This window comes from Dicentrarchus labrax, unplaced genomic scaffold (genome assembly GCF_905237075.1).
Source record: "Dicentrarchus labrax unplaced genomic scaffold, dlabrax2021, whole genome shotgun sequence".
In the NCBI taxonomy this organism is placed as follows: domain Eukaryota; kingdom Metazoa; phylum Chordata; class Actinopteri; family Moronidae; genus Dicentrarchus; species Dicentrarchus labrax.
In genome coordinates this window covers 5480348-5493749 of record NW_026136706.1, presented here as the reverse complement: position 1 = coordinate 5493749, position 13402 = coordinate 5480348, and the positions used below count along the sequence as shown (strand labels likewise).

Sequence of the window (13402 nt, the reverse complement as noted above, 5' to 3'; positions counted from 1 at the left end):
TGACTCGCTCGCTATTTACATTGTGTCCTCCCACCGCACACACACACACACACACACACACACAAAACGCGCTTAAAATAATAGAAAAGCTGAAAAAAAAGGTGTCATTGTTCTCTTACATCTACCTGTTTACCTGCGTGACGCACACCCCGCGCGTGTGACGGTAATGTTCGATAACAATACTAATGATTAATGTGCTATTGTGTAATAATGATATGTATTTATTACACTTCTTTATCTTTATTTATCTTTATTTATTTGTTATTTTATTTATGCATTATTATCTTTATTGATCTCTCTCTCTGTAATCTTACTGCAAACCAAATCTACCCTTCTTTAACCCTTGAACCCTAAACTGTAATATATATATATAACTAATTATTTTTTGAAGGAGTAACTGTAATAATATTACTGAAATTTATTAGTAATCAGTTACACTACTAGTTACTGGGGAAAGTATTTAGTATAAGTTACTGCCCACCACAAATATAATGTACATATTTTTACACACAGTTATTTTATATTTCTATTTTCTCTGTATATATTGTTGTTATATATTGTAATTTAATGCATGCAGCCTATTTTAACGGTCTTATTATTATTTCTTACAATGTCTTTGTTGAGCAACTGATCAATAAAGTATTTCTTATTCTGATTCTGATTTAAAACTCTGATCAATACCTGACTAAAGATGTGCGCTGCAAACAATGGAGGGAGACGTAAAGGTAGAAATACTCTGTTACAAGTAAAAATATTCAAACTCTTAAAACTTCAAATAAATCTTCTTCTAAAAATCATTATGCAGATGAATAATCATTTATTATTATAATATTAATTAATGTGTACATCACTTTAATGGTGCAGCTGGAGCTATTTTTAGCTTAATATATAATAATATATCAAAATATATCAGGGGATTTATAGTTTTTATTACTTATTTAACTATGCAAAGTAACTAAAGCTTTAAAATACATGTAGTAGAGTAAAAAGTACAATATTTGCTTCCAAAATACAGTTGAAAAGTGGGAAAAAAATAGCATAACATGATACAAAAATACTCCATTACAAGTCCTGAATTCAAAAACTTACTGAAGCCAGAGTTCAAAAGTTTTGGTGGGAAAACATACTGAGAGTATCAAAAGTAGAAGTACTTGTAATGCAGAAATATAACACCCAACATTATATATTATATCATCTGAATGTTATTACTGATCTATTAGTGTGTACGTAGCATTTAATGTAGCTGTAACTTTATATTCTGTTTAATGTACTTGTGACTTTCCACTAATTATTACCTGTAAATCAATACGGATTATAGGTGTTGCCAGTAACAACGATGAGGTCCTCTTCACTCTTAAATTAGGCCTCTAATTAAACTCTGTATAATTTAATTACATGCTTTAGACTTTCTTGTCATATATAAACTGCATCTGAGAGGTATTTAAGTGGCAGAAAGAAGCAAACAACAGAAGAGAGTTAAGAGACTGCTGCTGCTGGAAGTTAATGATTAACCGAACTTGCATTTGATGCCACTGGACACAAATTAACGTTGAAGGTTTGGAACATTTTTGGCTGCCGTTATTGCCTTGACCTGAAGCTGTTTACCAAGCAGCCTGTTGCAATAGAGCTCGGCAGCAGACAAAGAAAAAAAAATGTGTACAAATCACACATTTAGATGACTTGCATTTGTCCAGCTATGTCAACAGAGGAGAATCACAGGTGTAATTACAGGCTGAGGGCCCACATCCATAAAAAGTAGTAAACACGGGCTCAGTGAGCACGTGGCTAATACGTCTCTTTTAACTGTACCTGGATGCACAGTGGACTATAAAAGGCAGAGCGGGACCCCCAGTGTGACTGTGGGATGAATGCATGAACTCATATCTCGCTCGGATAAAGTGTTCTGATCTGATAACTATTGTTTATAGGACAAAACAATAGCTGGCTCAGCGTAAACTTTCCATTGACTATTCTGGGTTTTTTAACTCATCCCTACAGTGCGATGAGTTAAGACAACAAAAATGTGCTCCATCAGGGGCCTAATCTCCCTCAAGCACAAAGACACCCAGAAACAAACATCCCAAACTTTGGCCAAATCCACAAAAATGACGTGTGCTGAAGCAGAGCCTTTTGATTCTTTGTGAGAGGTTTTGATTGAAGTCATTTTTATCCAATAAACATGTATTATTATGATATCCAACTCTGTTGCAACATGCTCTGAAATGTGAGTTTGATTTAAAACTCAATCCCCCTTTATTTTTAAGCAGTAATTACTTTTTAACGGGCGGGGTGAAGAAGCTTGTGCTACTTTTTCATGTGTTCAAATTCAAATATATGAAACATTTTAGCCTCGAAATGTATATATATATTGATGTATGAGGAGATTAACTAAAAGATTAGTAAACCTAATTTCCTAAAATGCATTCCAACAGATAATCTAATCTAATCTAATCTGGTGTTTCTGAAGTATTGTTTAAAATGTCCAAACCACTTTCCAGGGGTAGAAATGGTATTAATATTAAAATATTCTATAACCTCAGATTAATCATCACTGATGTGAGTTGGTCATTATAATGTAATGTTTCTTTACCAACCTGGTGATACGAGGAACTGCTCCGAGTTTTTGGTCTTGGATGGATTAAACAAACAAACTATAACATGTAACCTCCGGACAGAGCCAGGCTAGCTGTTTCCCCCTGTTTCCATTCTTTATGCTAAGCTAGGCTAACCATAAGGACTGCTCATTGTTCCGATGGCCCAGAACCAAAAACACTACTCCCAGTTTTTTCGAAAATACACACTCTCCCTGGAGGTTATTGTTTTTTTTTTTTTCTTAAATGAAACAAGGTGACAGTCGTCGTTATGGTAACAATAATAAACAGGTGCAACGGTGACATTTTGGTTTGGTTTAAAAACGACTTGGTTAGGTTCAGGAAACATAAGTACGTTAGTTACATCAGTTCAATTACGTACACCCCAAAAAAGAGCTTTCTAGCTTCATCACATTTTCAAAAACTACCTTTTCCAGCCAACCAGCTCTTTGGGTTGTTTTGTAATGAAGTCATTATCACTATATTTTAGCATGTAGTACTTTGAATATATGCGAAAACACGTATTAATACATCTGCAACTTGCTATTTCTACACATGTAGATGATTAAAAACACAAAGCACTAGTTTCCTTTTGACCCAGAGCAACACGTAGGCCTTCTATGTGCCATCTCATCCCATGAGGGAGCAGAACTGACACTAACAAGGGAACATAAGCACATATTTTGAGCTAAGTGATGACAATAGGCGCTTCTTTCCTTTTGTGATCTATTCAAGGATCACACAGAGAGCTCTCGGCCGTTTGAAAGTCTGCACTGCATTGAGCTGGTACAAACAGATTACCAGCCACACTATTAGTGGGCCGGTGTGTCAGCCAGGCTCAGTTACCTGTCATCAGCGGTCAGACGGCTGCTGTGTCATTTTGCGGCCATGTGACCTGCAGGTATGTCTGCCCCCCCCCCACCCTCCCCCACCATCGACAAGATCCTTTTACAGCCCTGCTGGTGGAACAACAACCTGTGTTTACGTCGGCTAAATTTGTACTTCCAGGACAAAAATATGAGAATGACTTGCCTCCTGCGGCCGTACGTTGTCTGACACTCACAAGCCACAGCTAAAGAAGGAATAGAGGTGGAGGGAAGATGTGAAATCTCACCTGAAGGACGGTGTATGTGAGGCTGGATCAGATTATTCATCCATTCTTCACACAGGGATTCTGTTCTTTTTCTTGTGCTGAGCTCTTGGACCTTGTTGCATTAGAGCTAAAAGGTATTACAGTACAGCTCCCTGGTTCAGTTATTTATTGATATTTAGCTGGAAGAACTGAAGCTTGAGGTCTCCCAAAATCCAGCCACCAATACCAACCATCTCAGTGACCAAAGGACACCAGGAACAATGATTATAATTATTACCTTTATACCCATTTTTGGAACATAACAGTGTTGTGGTCTTATTGTCTCTCTGGGTATCTGCTGCTGACCGAGGGCCTAAGACTTTGTGCCTGACAGATCCACCAGAGAACGATAAACATCGAAGGTCACTGTCTGGCCACCTTTCCCAAAATGACAGCCCTTGCTTTTTCAGGGAATGAAACGGTAAACATCTAACAGCTGTTTCAGATCAATATAACAGTGCAGCCCAGTAGGCAACGAACCAACATGAGACCTCAGACAGGTGTGTTTGTCAGTAACGCTGCAGGTTCGAAAGGTGCTTGACCGACTGCTGGAGCAAGATCAACATTTGTGTCATCCAGGGTAATTCCTCTTTGCCGGCTGTTGACCGCTGCCTGTCAGGTCAAGAACGATATGTCACTGGGAGGTTGCGCCAGGATTTCAGAAGCTTTTATGGGGGGTATTGTTGCGGCCCAGAAATTGTGATGTTTTTAGGCTTTTTTTTACCATCAAATTGCAAGAGAAAAGAGATCTCTGAAGACCTTCCTGCTGCTGTTCAACACATCACACACCACAATGCAGAATCCAGGAAGGAGTTCAAATGTGACCCACAATCCCTCTAGGCCCCAATAAAGGTGGCTTAATGTGGCAGCAGCAGCTCTTTCCACTCTTATTAAACTCCTCCAACCAGCTGCTCAAGATGAAATTTCCCATTTAGCAGCAATACAACCCAATGTTCTCTCAATCTGTTGTGTCACCTAGTACACAACATGGGGCATTTAGGAACATCAGGATCTTTATACTGACCAAAGGTCTGCAGGGCATTCCCACAGAACACATGCTAAAAACAATATAGCCAGTGGAAAAAACTCTAATTACGTCTCTGCAGTTCATTACAGATTTTTGTTCCTATATGCAGAACCTTGTGATACTTCAGTGACCACAAGAGGGTTAATTTCCTTCATATTTCGCTCATCATCTGAGTCAATTTTCCACCTTCTGTGCTGGAAACACTGGGACTGACTTGAACTGACTGGAACAAGCCAAGTGTTTTATTTACTGGAGACTTGATGTGTGTAAGCACGGCCACAACAGGAAGGTCCTCGTGTGTTTCCACCTCAGCATAAGACATGCAGGTCTTGTGTGTAGTAAATATGTGTGAGTCTGTCTGTATAGTGTGTGTTAGCCCTGTGATTATAGACTAGTGATCTGTCCAACGGCGTACCCTGTCTCTTGCCCAGTGCATTCTTGGATAGCATCCATCAATCTCTTGTGACTTTGAACAGGATTTAACAGGCACAAAAAAATAATAAATTAATGTGAATTAATGAATGTTTTTTTAGATGTGTTGGCTGTTAAGTAACAAGAAAGGCAGCACAGAAATACCAACGGTATGTCTGAATGTTTGTGATAAACTGAAGGATTAAGTGCTCCTTTATGGGTTGAGAAACTTCTCCTACTTCTTAAGCTAAACAAACGCTCTAAAACCCCCTGTTGGATTAGCTGGAAAATGCATCGTCACAAACAGGGCTGTTTTTTCCAAACTCATGAAAAGCTGACTTTTTTTTTTAGAGAAAGATGGTTCTCACGGGATACGTGGATTTGACAGAATATGATGCATTGCTGTAGATTAAACTACTAAAATGAGCAAAAAATGAAACATCTACAGCAATAAAATGCAACTTATACATTAATACAGCAGTAATATTAATTAAAAAAACATAGTATATAATAATAAAACACTGGCAGGAACCATTTTACTGCACAATGAGTTTTACTTTTAATACTGTAACTGAATTTTGCTGATAATACTTTTACAATACAATACATACTTTTACTTTACATTTTGTGATGAGTGTGTTACTGCTATTTTTGCTTAACTAAACGATCTAAATAAATACAATTAAAAGTTAATTTGTCTTAAAGTGGTGCCTTTAGCTCTTCAAACATATATATATATATTTAAATCCAATAATTGTACATGGAGACTCTCTAATAAGAGTAAACACGTGTCAGCCGCCCACCTGCAGGGGGCAGTAAAGACTTCTGCACCCGGAAACGCTTTTAAAGCAGCTGAACATGTGTTTACACTGAGGTTAGACAGCCTTCCACCTTTAATGTCTTTAATATAAACTCTTAAACAGTCTTTTGCGTTTCCTCCCTGCAGAATGTCTTCGGCCGATAATCTTGAGGGACAATCTGCACTGAAGGAGGAACTGAACAGGAAGGTAACGTCAGCTGGTAAACATACAGGATCTTAATGTTAGGTGTAAATAAACGGTGAGGATTAAATGTACGGACTCTCAGTTGTTTGCTGAATAATTCTCCATTAATTCGTGTTGTTGACTTTCAGATTAAGGAGCAGAAGGTTGTAGTGGACGAGCTCTCCAATCTGAAGAAAAACAGGGTGAGTAGAGTGAAAGGAAACATTTATTTATTTATTTATTTATTTATTTATTTATAGTTTCATACAGTTCTTAAACACAGAAACTAAAAGCAAGAATAATCTGCATTAGAAAACACAACTCTTCAGTTTACAACAGGTGTATTTCCACTGCAGGGCACAGACACAGTGTACATACACATGCATCATTTGTGCACCACAAATTGAATTTTCATTAAAAGAAAACAGATTAAAATCATGATTATGTGGCATTTTTGGGGGTCTGTACCAAACTGCAGCACCTCTGCAGCTCTACAATACTTCATTATAATGCTGTTTGTGACACATTTCACCTTTTCGTTAAATCATTACAGCTCTTGAGATTTGCATATTGCACTTGGCCATATTGTGATTTCTATGATATTTTAATTAATTGTGCAGCCCTAATGCACATACATGTGAAATAGGCTACTATATGTAATTGTGATACAGAAACAAATCACTTGTACATCAGTTCAAGGTTAATACCAAGTTTTTGATATTGTCAGGATCTGCCATTTATTTATACCTGATATTTTTGCTCTGCCTTTTATAATTCAAAAACATTTCCTACAATAAATAATGTTGAAGAAATAAAATAGATTTTTTTATTCCGTATTATTATTTATTCATCGTTACCACAGCAGCCCACTTTAACTGCTCCTGTGTTAAAAAGGCAATAAAAATAAAAGGAACATCTTTTATTTTTTACTAATTTTACTATTTGTGTATGTATTAATCCACATTTGTTTCTCCAGAAAGTCTACATCCAGCAGAGGAACAGTAACATCTTCTTCCTAGCAGACAGAAGTCAGACTCTGGGTTCATGCAAAAGTAAGCTGAAGCTGTAAACATGAATAAATATAATGTTAATGGATAAACTAGCATATATTTGTCTCTCATTAAATAATAACTGTAACTGCACAAATTAAATGTGATAACACAGCGTCTTGTGTGATATCGTCTGTCTCCAGAGGAACTGGATAACATGAAAAAGGACCTGCAGGATATGTAAGACCGAGCTTCATCCCAACAATGTGTGGCATCTTTTGTCTGTTGAGTCTGCCGTCCTCTCAGTTTGAGTGGGACAAAACAGTTCGTGAACATTTGAAGAGACGAGGGCCCAACCTGAGCCAGGATCTCACAGTTAAAGGTCCCTGCTATCAGTGTTTATTCTCTGCCCACGTTCTCCACATGAGAGGTCTTCTTACCCCTCAGCCAGTTCAAGACAACACCGGGAATGTCCTGGAGTGGAACGGGGAGATTTTTGGGGGTCTCCCTGTGAGGCCGGAGGAAAATGACACTGCTGTCGTCTCTCAGCGGCTGTCGTCCTGCAACAGCCCTTCGGAGATTCTGTCCGTCCTGTCCGCCATACGGGGACCGTGGGGGTTTGTTTACTACCAGAAGGCTGGAGACTACCTCTGGTTTGGCAGAGACTTTTTTGGCAGGCGGAGTTTGTTGTGGAAATTTGATGCGGACGTCAACACCTTGACCCTGACTTCGGTGGCAGCCTACAGTTCTGGACCTGAGCAGTCTGCTTGGCAGGAGGTCCCAGCTGTCGGTGTGTACAGGATTGACCTGAAGGCAGCCACGGGAGCCGGCTCTGTGACGTTTGAGGTTTATCCTTGGGCTCACGGGGGAAATGATCTTTCGAGTCGCAGTGAAACTATATTGGAGTCTGCCCCCGGTGGATGCACCGCTGTGATGAACCAGTCGGGCCTCGTACTCCGTTCACCTGTGTGCCCCCTTAATACATCCATCCCAGAGTCATTAAATGAGAAAGACATTCCTCCAGACTCATGTGTTAAGGATCTGGAGCAGCTGCTCGCTGGCAAAGAGGAAACCGACGAGGTGAGCCGTCTTATTGATGTCCTCAGTGAGGCGGTGAGGAGACGGGTTCAGTCTCTACCTTTCAGGGTACAAGACAGTCCCCCTCCTGCTCATGACCAGGCTGGTGTTGCTATACTTTTTTCAGGAGGCATCGATTCAATGATCCTGGCTGCCTTAGCGGATCGTCACATACCTGCTCATCAACCAGTAGATCTTCTCAATGTAGCTTTTAAACTACAGGAGCCAAAGAAGCAGAAGGAGTCTTCAAAGAAACCCAGAAAGCACAAAAACAAGCCCACAGATCCCACGACTGATGGAGCTGCCCCCCGAGCGTCCAGCCCCTTTGATGTCCCTGACAGAATTACTGGGAGAGCCGGTCTCAAGGAATTACAAGACTTGAATCCTGAAAGAAGATGGAATTTTGTTGAAATCAACGTGACGCAGGAGGAGCTGCAGAAAATGCGCGAGGAGCGAATTTGTCATCTGGTGCATCCTCTGGAGACTGTGCTTGATGACAGCATTGGATGTGCTGTGTGGTTCGCGGCAAGAGGGACGGGGTTCGTCACGGAGGACAGAGACCAGAGGCCCTTCACGTCGTCGGCAAAGGTGAAGTGCAAACATCAGACCCCAGGGACAAAGGCTTCTGAGCTCAGTTGAACTTATTACCAGTGCAGAGGGGTTGAACTGGGCTGTTTACACTGACATTTAGAGCCAGTGTTAATTGACAAGTATTAACTGCTAACCGTTTAGACAATCGTTGTGAGACATTTTTTTCTAAAATAATGTCTCAAAACGATTCTGATTTCAGCTTCTCAAATGTGAATATTTTCAGTTTTCTTTAGTCCTTTATGACAGTAAACTGAATATCTTTGGGTTGTGGACAAAACAAGACACTTGAGGACGTCATGTTGGGCTTTGGGAAACATTGATCAACGTTTTTCACCAGACAACTCATTGATAAATTGACAATTGAATCGATAATTTGTTAACTTTTAGTTTGTTGCAACCCTAATAGCATGTGAGCTGAGGGATAAACAGTAGGGAAATAATTGATGCTTATTTTTCTTACTGTTAATAAAACCAAAAATAAATTGCATTGCAGAGATGTTTCACAATCCTCCACAGCCACATTGACCTGCTTTTTCTGTGCTGCTGCTTGGTGACTGCAGGTGATTCTGACGGGAATCGGAGCAGACGAGCAGCTCGCCGGTTACTCCAGACACAGAGTGCGATTTAAGATGTCAGGATACGAGGGACTGATCCAGGAACTGGCCATGGAGCTGGGCAGGATCTCTTCCAGGAATTTGGGCAGAGATGACCGAGTGATAGGGGACCATGGGAAAGAGGCGAGGCAAGTGTGGTTATCTGTTTACTAGTGTAAATGTTACTACATGATGTGATATCTGGACATGTGAACTGAGTTTCAGTAAATACAACAAAAAGTTATTCTTATAAGTTACCTGCTGTAGCTTTAAGGCCTTTCATGGTTCACTCACACAGGTTATTTTACTTACTGTCCCTGATTGGACCTTGTCTCAGGTTTGTTGTTGTGTGTTCTGTAGAATATCCACATATATATAAATATGTGTTTAAATCAAAAAGTTCAGTGCTGTGAGCTCTGCAGATGAGATTCCGTTCACCTCCATTGTTCGGTTCGTAGTATCTGACGAGTATTACTCCGGTATCTGCAGATTTCCCTACTTGGATGAGGACGTGGTGAACTACTTGAATTCTCTGCCGGTGTGGGAGAAGGCAGATCTGTCGCTTCCTCGCGGCGTCGGGGAGAAACTCCTCCTGAGACTGGCGGCGAAGCAGCTGGGCCTCGGACAATCAGCCGTCCTGCCCAAGAGAGCCATGCAGTTCGGCTCCCGCATCGCAAAGATGGAGGACAGACGTGAAAAGGCCTCTGACAAATGCACAAGACTCCTCACTGGGTAGACGACTCATTGGGTGTATAATGTATAATTTTAATAGAAAAGTTTCAAAATAAAATTACATACAGTTCATATTTAAAGACATATTTACATTTTAAATTCTTGATTTACTGTTAAAGATTCTTGAAATTGGCCAAGATTTCACATTTGATTGTTTTTCTTCTGTCCTGGATACTTTTTTAATGTGGCACAATAAATGTGGTGTTTGTCTAAACCATGTAAGACTCGACATCTTGAAGTTTTTCTCTGAAGTAACGGTCACATTCAATATATGAAGGCAGGTTTCCAACATCGAAACGGCCAGTAATCTGATGAACGTAAACTGGCTTCCTGAAAGACACAAAACAACAACAGAGTCATTTATTGAGAAACACACTAACAAATAGATGTAAAATGTGGATTAATTTTACCAGAGTATCCACATATATTTACATGTATAAAGAGTATTGTATAGATTCAAATCAAATGGAAAAGAAGACCCGCTTACTGTCACAAAGCAGGATTACAAAAGTATCTGGATAACGTTGCTGAGTAAAACCTGGACCCCTGACTCCCAGCAGAAATTACCTTGGAATGAGCCACGACACAAAGTTTCCTGGGGCGTCTTTCTCATCAATAGGAGCCTCCTGTGGAAATAAAAAGTTGTGCATAACAGTGAAATAAAAATATATAATTTAGTCTTAATTGACATCACATGAGGGATGTTTGATCAGTAAATAAATGTACCTTCTTCTCCTCAATGAATGCATCCAACAGTTGGAGGCTTTTCTTCGGAAACACATAGAAACAGGGACACTGAAAGACAACAACATTAGTGTGAGTGTAAATAACGTACAGTGTACGTGTTGTAACCTTCACATGTTTATATAAATCACAGGTATTTTTAGAGGATGCTCACTTCACTTTAATCTCAGGTCTGTTCTTTCTCACACTATCAAGTTGAAGGTATTTATTAGTAGATTGATGCAGGTTCCTTGATGTCAATGTGGATGTGGTGTGTTCACTTCTCAACAAACAGTGCAGTCAGAGTTTTAGGATCATCATATGAAATGATGCTATATCTATGAGGTCCATTTGTTAACTAGAGGTGGAAATCAGTAATATATATATAGATTTCTCTATTCCCAGCTGCTGTTCTCGAGAGTAAAAGTAAGAGTTTTCAGGTGTTTTGTCAGATCTTTTGTATCCACATAGACAGGCTCTATTGGACATTATTGGCAGGCTTTGTTCAGTGTTAGTGGGGAACTTACTGCTCTCCTCGACTTTGTCTCAGAAGGAAGAGGTTTCTCCTTCATACAGAGGACGCGAAGGTCACCGTCTACTTCCAATATCCCGTATTTACGGGTTTCTGTACAGACACAACACAGAACTAATTGTGAGCATGAGGCCAAACCAGTAGATTAATTCCCTTCCCATCAGCCTTAACAACTCACCCTCCTCCTTGCACTGGTAGGAGAGCACCAGACAGCTGTCCTCACATGTTGCCTGCAGGTCAGAAAACCTCTCTTTCACTTTAGTGAGGCTAAAATCTTCTTTGAAGAGGGTGTCACTGCGGGGAATGGAAAGGGAGATGCATCAGTTTGACAGGCCTTAATTTCACAGCTGTAACCCACAACTCTGCATATATCTCATTAAACTTACCCCCCTATTACCAAGACGTGGTCTTCTATCTTGAAGTGCTTCACTGCAAGTTGCAGGCAGGCCACAGCACCAAGACGGCCCTGGTGGAATAAGAGCGTGAGCTTGATTTAGAGGTTTAATCCTGGAAGAGAATATGTTGGTCTAAAGAAACCTAAATCCATTCTCAAACATGGGAGAAGAAATCTTCTCTTAGAAAGTCTTAAAATCCTATAATCTGAATTTCAGGCCTTAAAAATGTTAGAAAAGATAATGTTACTTGTATGAATTGAATGTTTTCAGTCTTTTAAATGTGTTTTTTGGGGAAACATTTGTATTGATCATGCTGTAACAACTCTTAAACAGCACCAACATGGATCCAACCTTTGCACTTTCTTCCCCAATATGGACGTAAAATAGTTTTAAACTGCATTCATACTGGTCTTTAAAAGTCTTACATTTGACCAGTTGAGACCTGCAGGAAGCCTGACTGACTTGTTCAGCACATGCCTGCAACGTGGGACTTGAACCTTGGTTACTGAGCCAGAGGATGGTCTAAAAACAATCATTGTAAAGATGTATTTACCTCGTTGCTTCTCGTCTGATCGTTGAGAATCTTGACGTTAGTGAAATGTGATGCCCACTCCTCAAAAGCAGCGTGATAAAGAGCGTTAGTCTGTGCAGAGGAGAGCAGAGGAAAGAGAGGTTTATACCTTTATATCAGGGATCAGGGAAGCAACTAACAATTAGTCCCATTATCGATTACTCTGTCGATGGTTTTCTCAGTTAATCGATTAGTTGTTTGGTCCATAAAATGTCAGAAAATGTTGATTACTGTTTCCCTCAAATGTCTTGTTTTATCCACAAACCCATAGATATTTTATTTACTGTCATAGAGGACTAAAGAAACAAGAACATTTCACTTTTGAGAAACTGAAATCAGACAAGCTGGACATTATTTCTTTAAAAAAATAACTCCAAATGATTATCAGTAGTTGAAATTTAATAGTTGACAAAAATGTATGCAAAATGTACTCATAATGTAGACTGGCTCCTTTTATTGTGTCATGTTTCTATCACACATTAAATGATCATTATTATTATTATTGATGCAGTATAATCAATAAAGTCATGCAGTTACATTTTAACTGCTTTATACTTTTGTTTCAATGCATAGCTGTTATAAATGTGCACACTAACAACTTACAACCACATAGATGCAGTCCACACAGCCAGAGGCGGTCAGTGAACGCACCCAGTGGGAGATCAACGAGCACCGTCCCACGGGCAGCAGCGGCTTGGCGACGCCGGCCAGGTGAGCGAATTTCCCGCTGCTGTCGGCCACCACATCCCTCTGGAGCCTGGTTCCGTACCCGGCGGCGAGAATTACGGCTTTCATTTAACCTCTGCACCGGGAGAAACGCCGCTCACTGGTGTTATCGGTGTGAGCTGGTCGGTTGCTCGCAGAGTAAAAAAAAAAAGTTATAAAGCACCGAGAATGGTGGAAAGTTGAGAAATACACCAGGTCACACTCATCTCGCGAGAACTGAGCGCTTCCAGTTGTAATTTTCAAAGTAAAAGTAGGGCTTCTTCCGGTGATTGTCGAGGAAAGAACGTTTTTATTATCTTAATTAAAGCAGCTGGTCAATAAAAAGGTGT

At 39.9% G+C, this 13402-nt stretch overlaps 3 protein-coding genes across 4 annotated transcripts; 2 read left to right on the top strand and 1 right to left on the bottom strand.

Annotated features, from left to right (window-relative positions):
• The first annotated feature begins 5998 nt into the window (after positions 1–5998).
• LOC127365938 (ASNSD1 upstream open reading frame protein) lies at positions 5999–7486 on the top strand. The gene is made up of 4 exons (XM_051404523.1): positions 5999–6168; positions 6294–6347; positions 7121–7196; positions 7337–7486. Exons 1-4 carry the CDS (start codon positions 6109–6111, stop codon positions 7375–7377), a joined length of 231 nt encoding a protein of 76 aa, XP_051260483.1. The 5' UTR covers positions 5999–6108; the 3' UTR covers positions 7378–7486.
• On the top strand, positions 7398–10348 carry asnsd1 (asparagine synthetase domain containing 1). The gene is made up of 3 exons (XM_051404518.1): positions 7398–8798; positions 9362–9543; positions 9884–10348. The coding sequence occupies exons 1-3, from the start codon at positions 7398–7400 to the stop codon at positions 10128–10130; spliced, it is 1830 nt and encodes a 609-aa protein (XP_051260478.1). The 3' UTR covers positions 10131–10348.
• On the bottom strand, positions 10139–13288 carry zgc:136439 (uncharacterized protein LOC678627 homolog). Of its 2 annotated transcripts, none has more exons than XM_051404519.1 (8): positions 12951–13288; positions 12330–12419; positions 11768–11847; positions 11560–11675; positions 11377–11474; positions 10853–10921; positions 10694–10752; positions 10139–10456 (listed from the first exon to the last, which is right to left on the bottom strand). In XM_051404519.1, exons 1-8 carry the CDS (start codon positions 13140–13142, stop codon positions 10336–10338), a joined length of 825 nt encoding a protein of 274 aa, XP_051260479.1. In that variant the 5' UTR covers positions 13143–13288; the 3' UTR covers positions 10139–10335. The 2 variants fall into 2 exon arrangements, with proteins under 2 accessions (XP_051260479.1, XP_051260482.1); XM_051404522.1 differs by having other exon boundaries at positions 12999–13288.
• Positions 13289–13402: the final 114 nt, after the last annotated feature.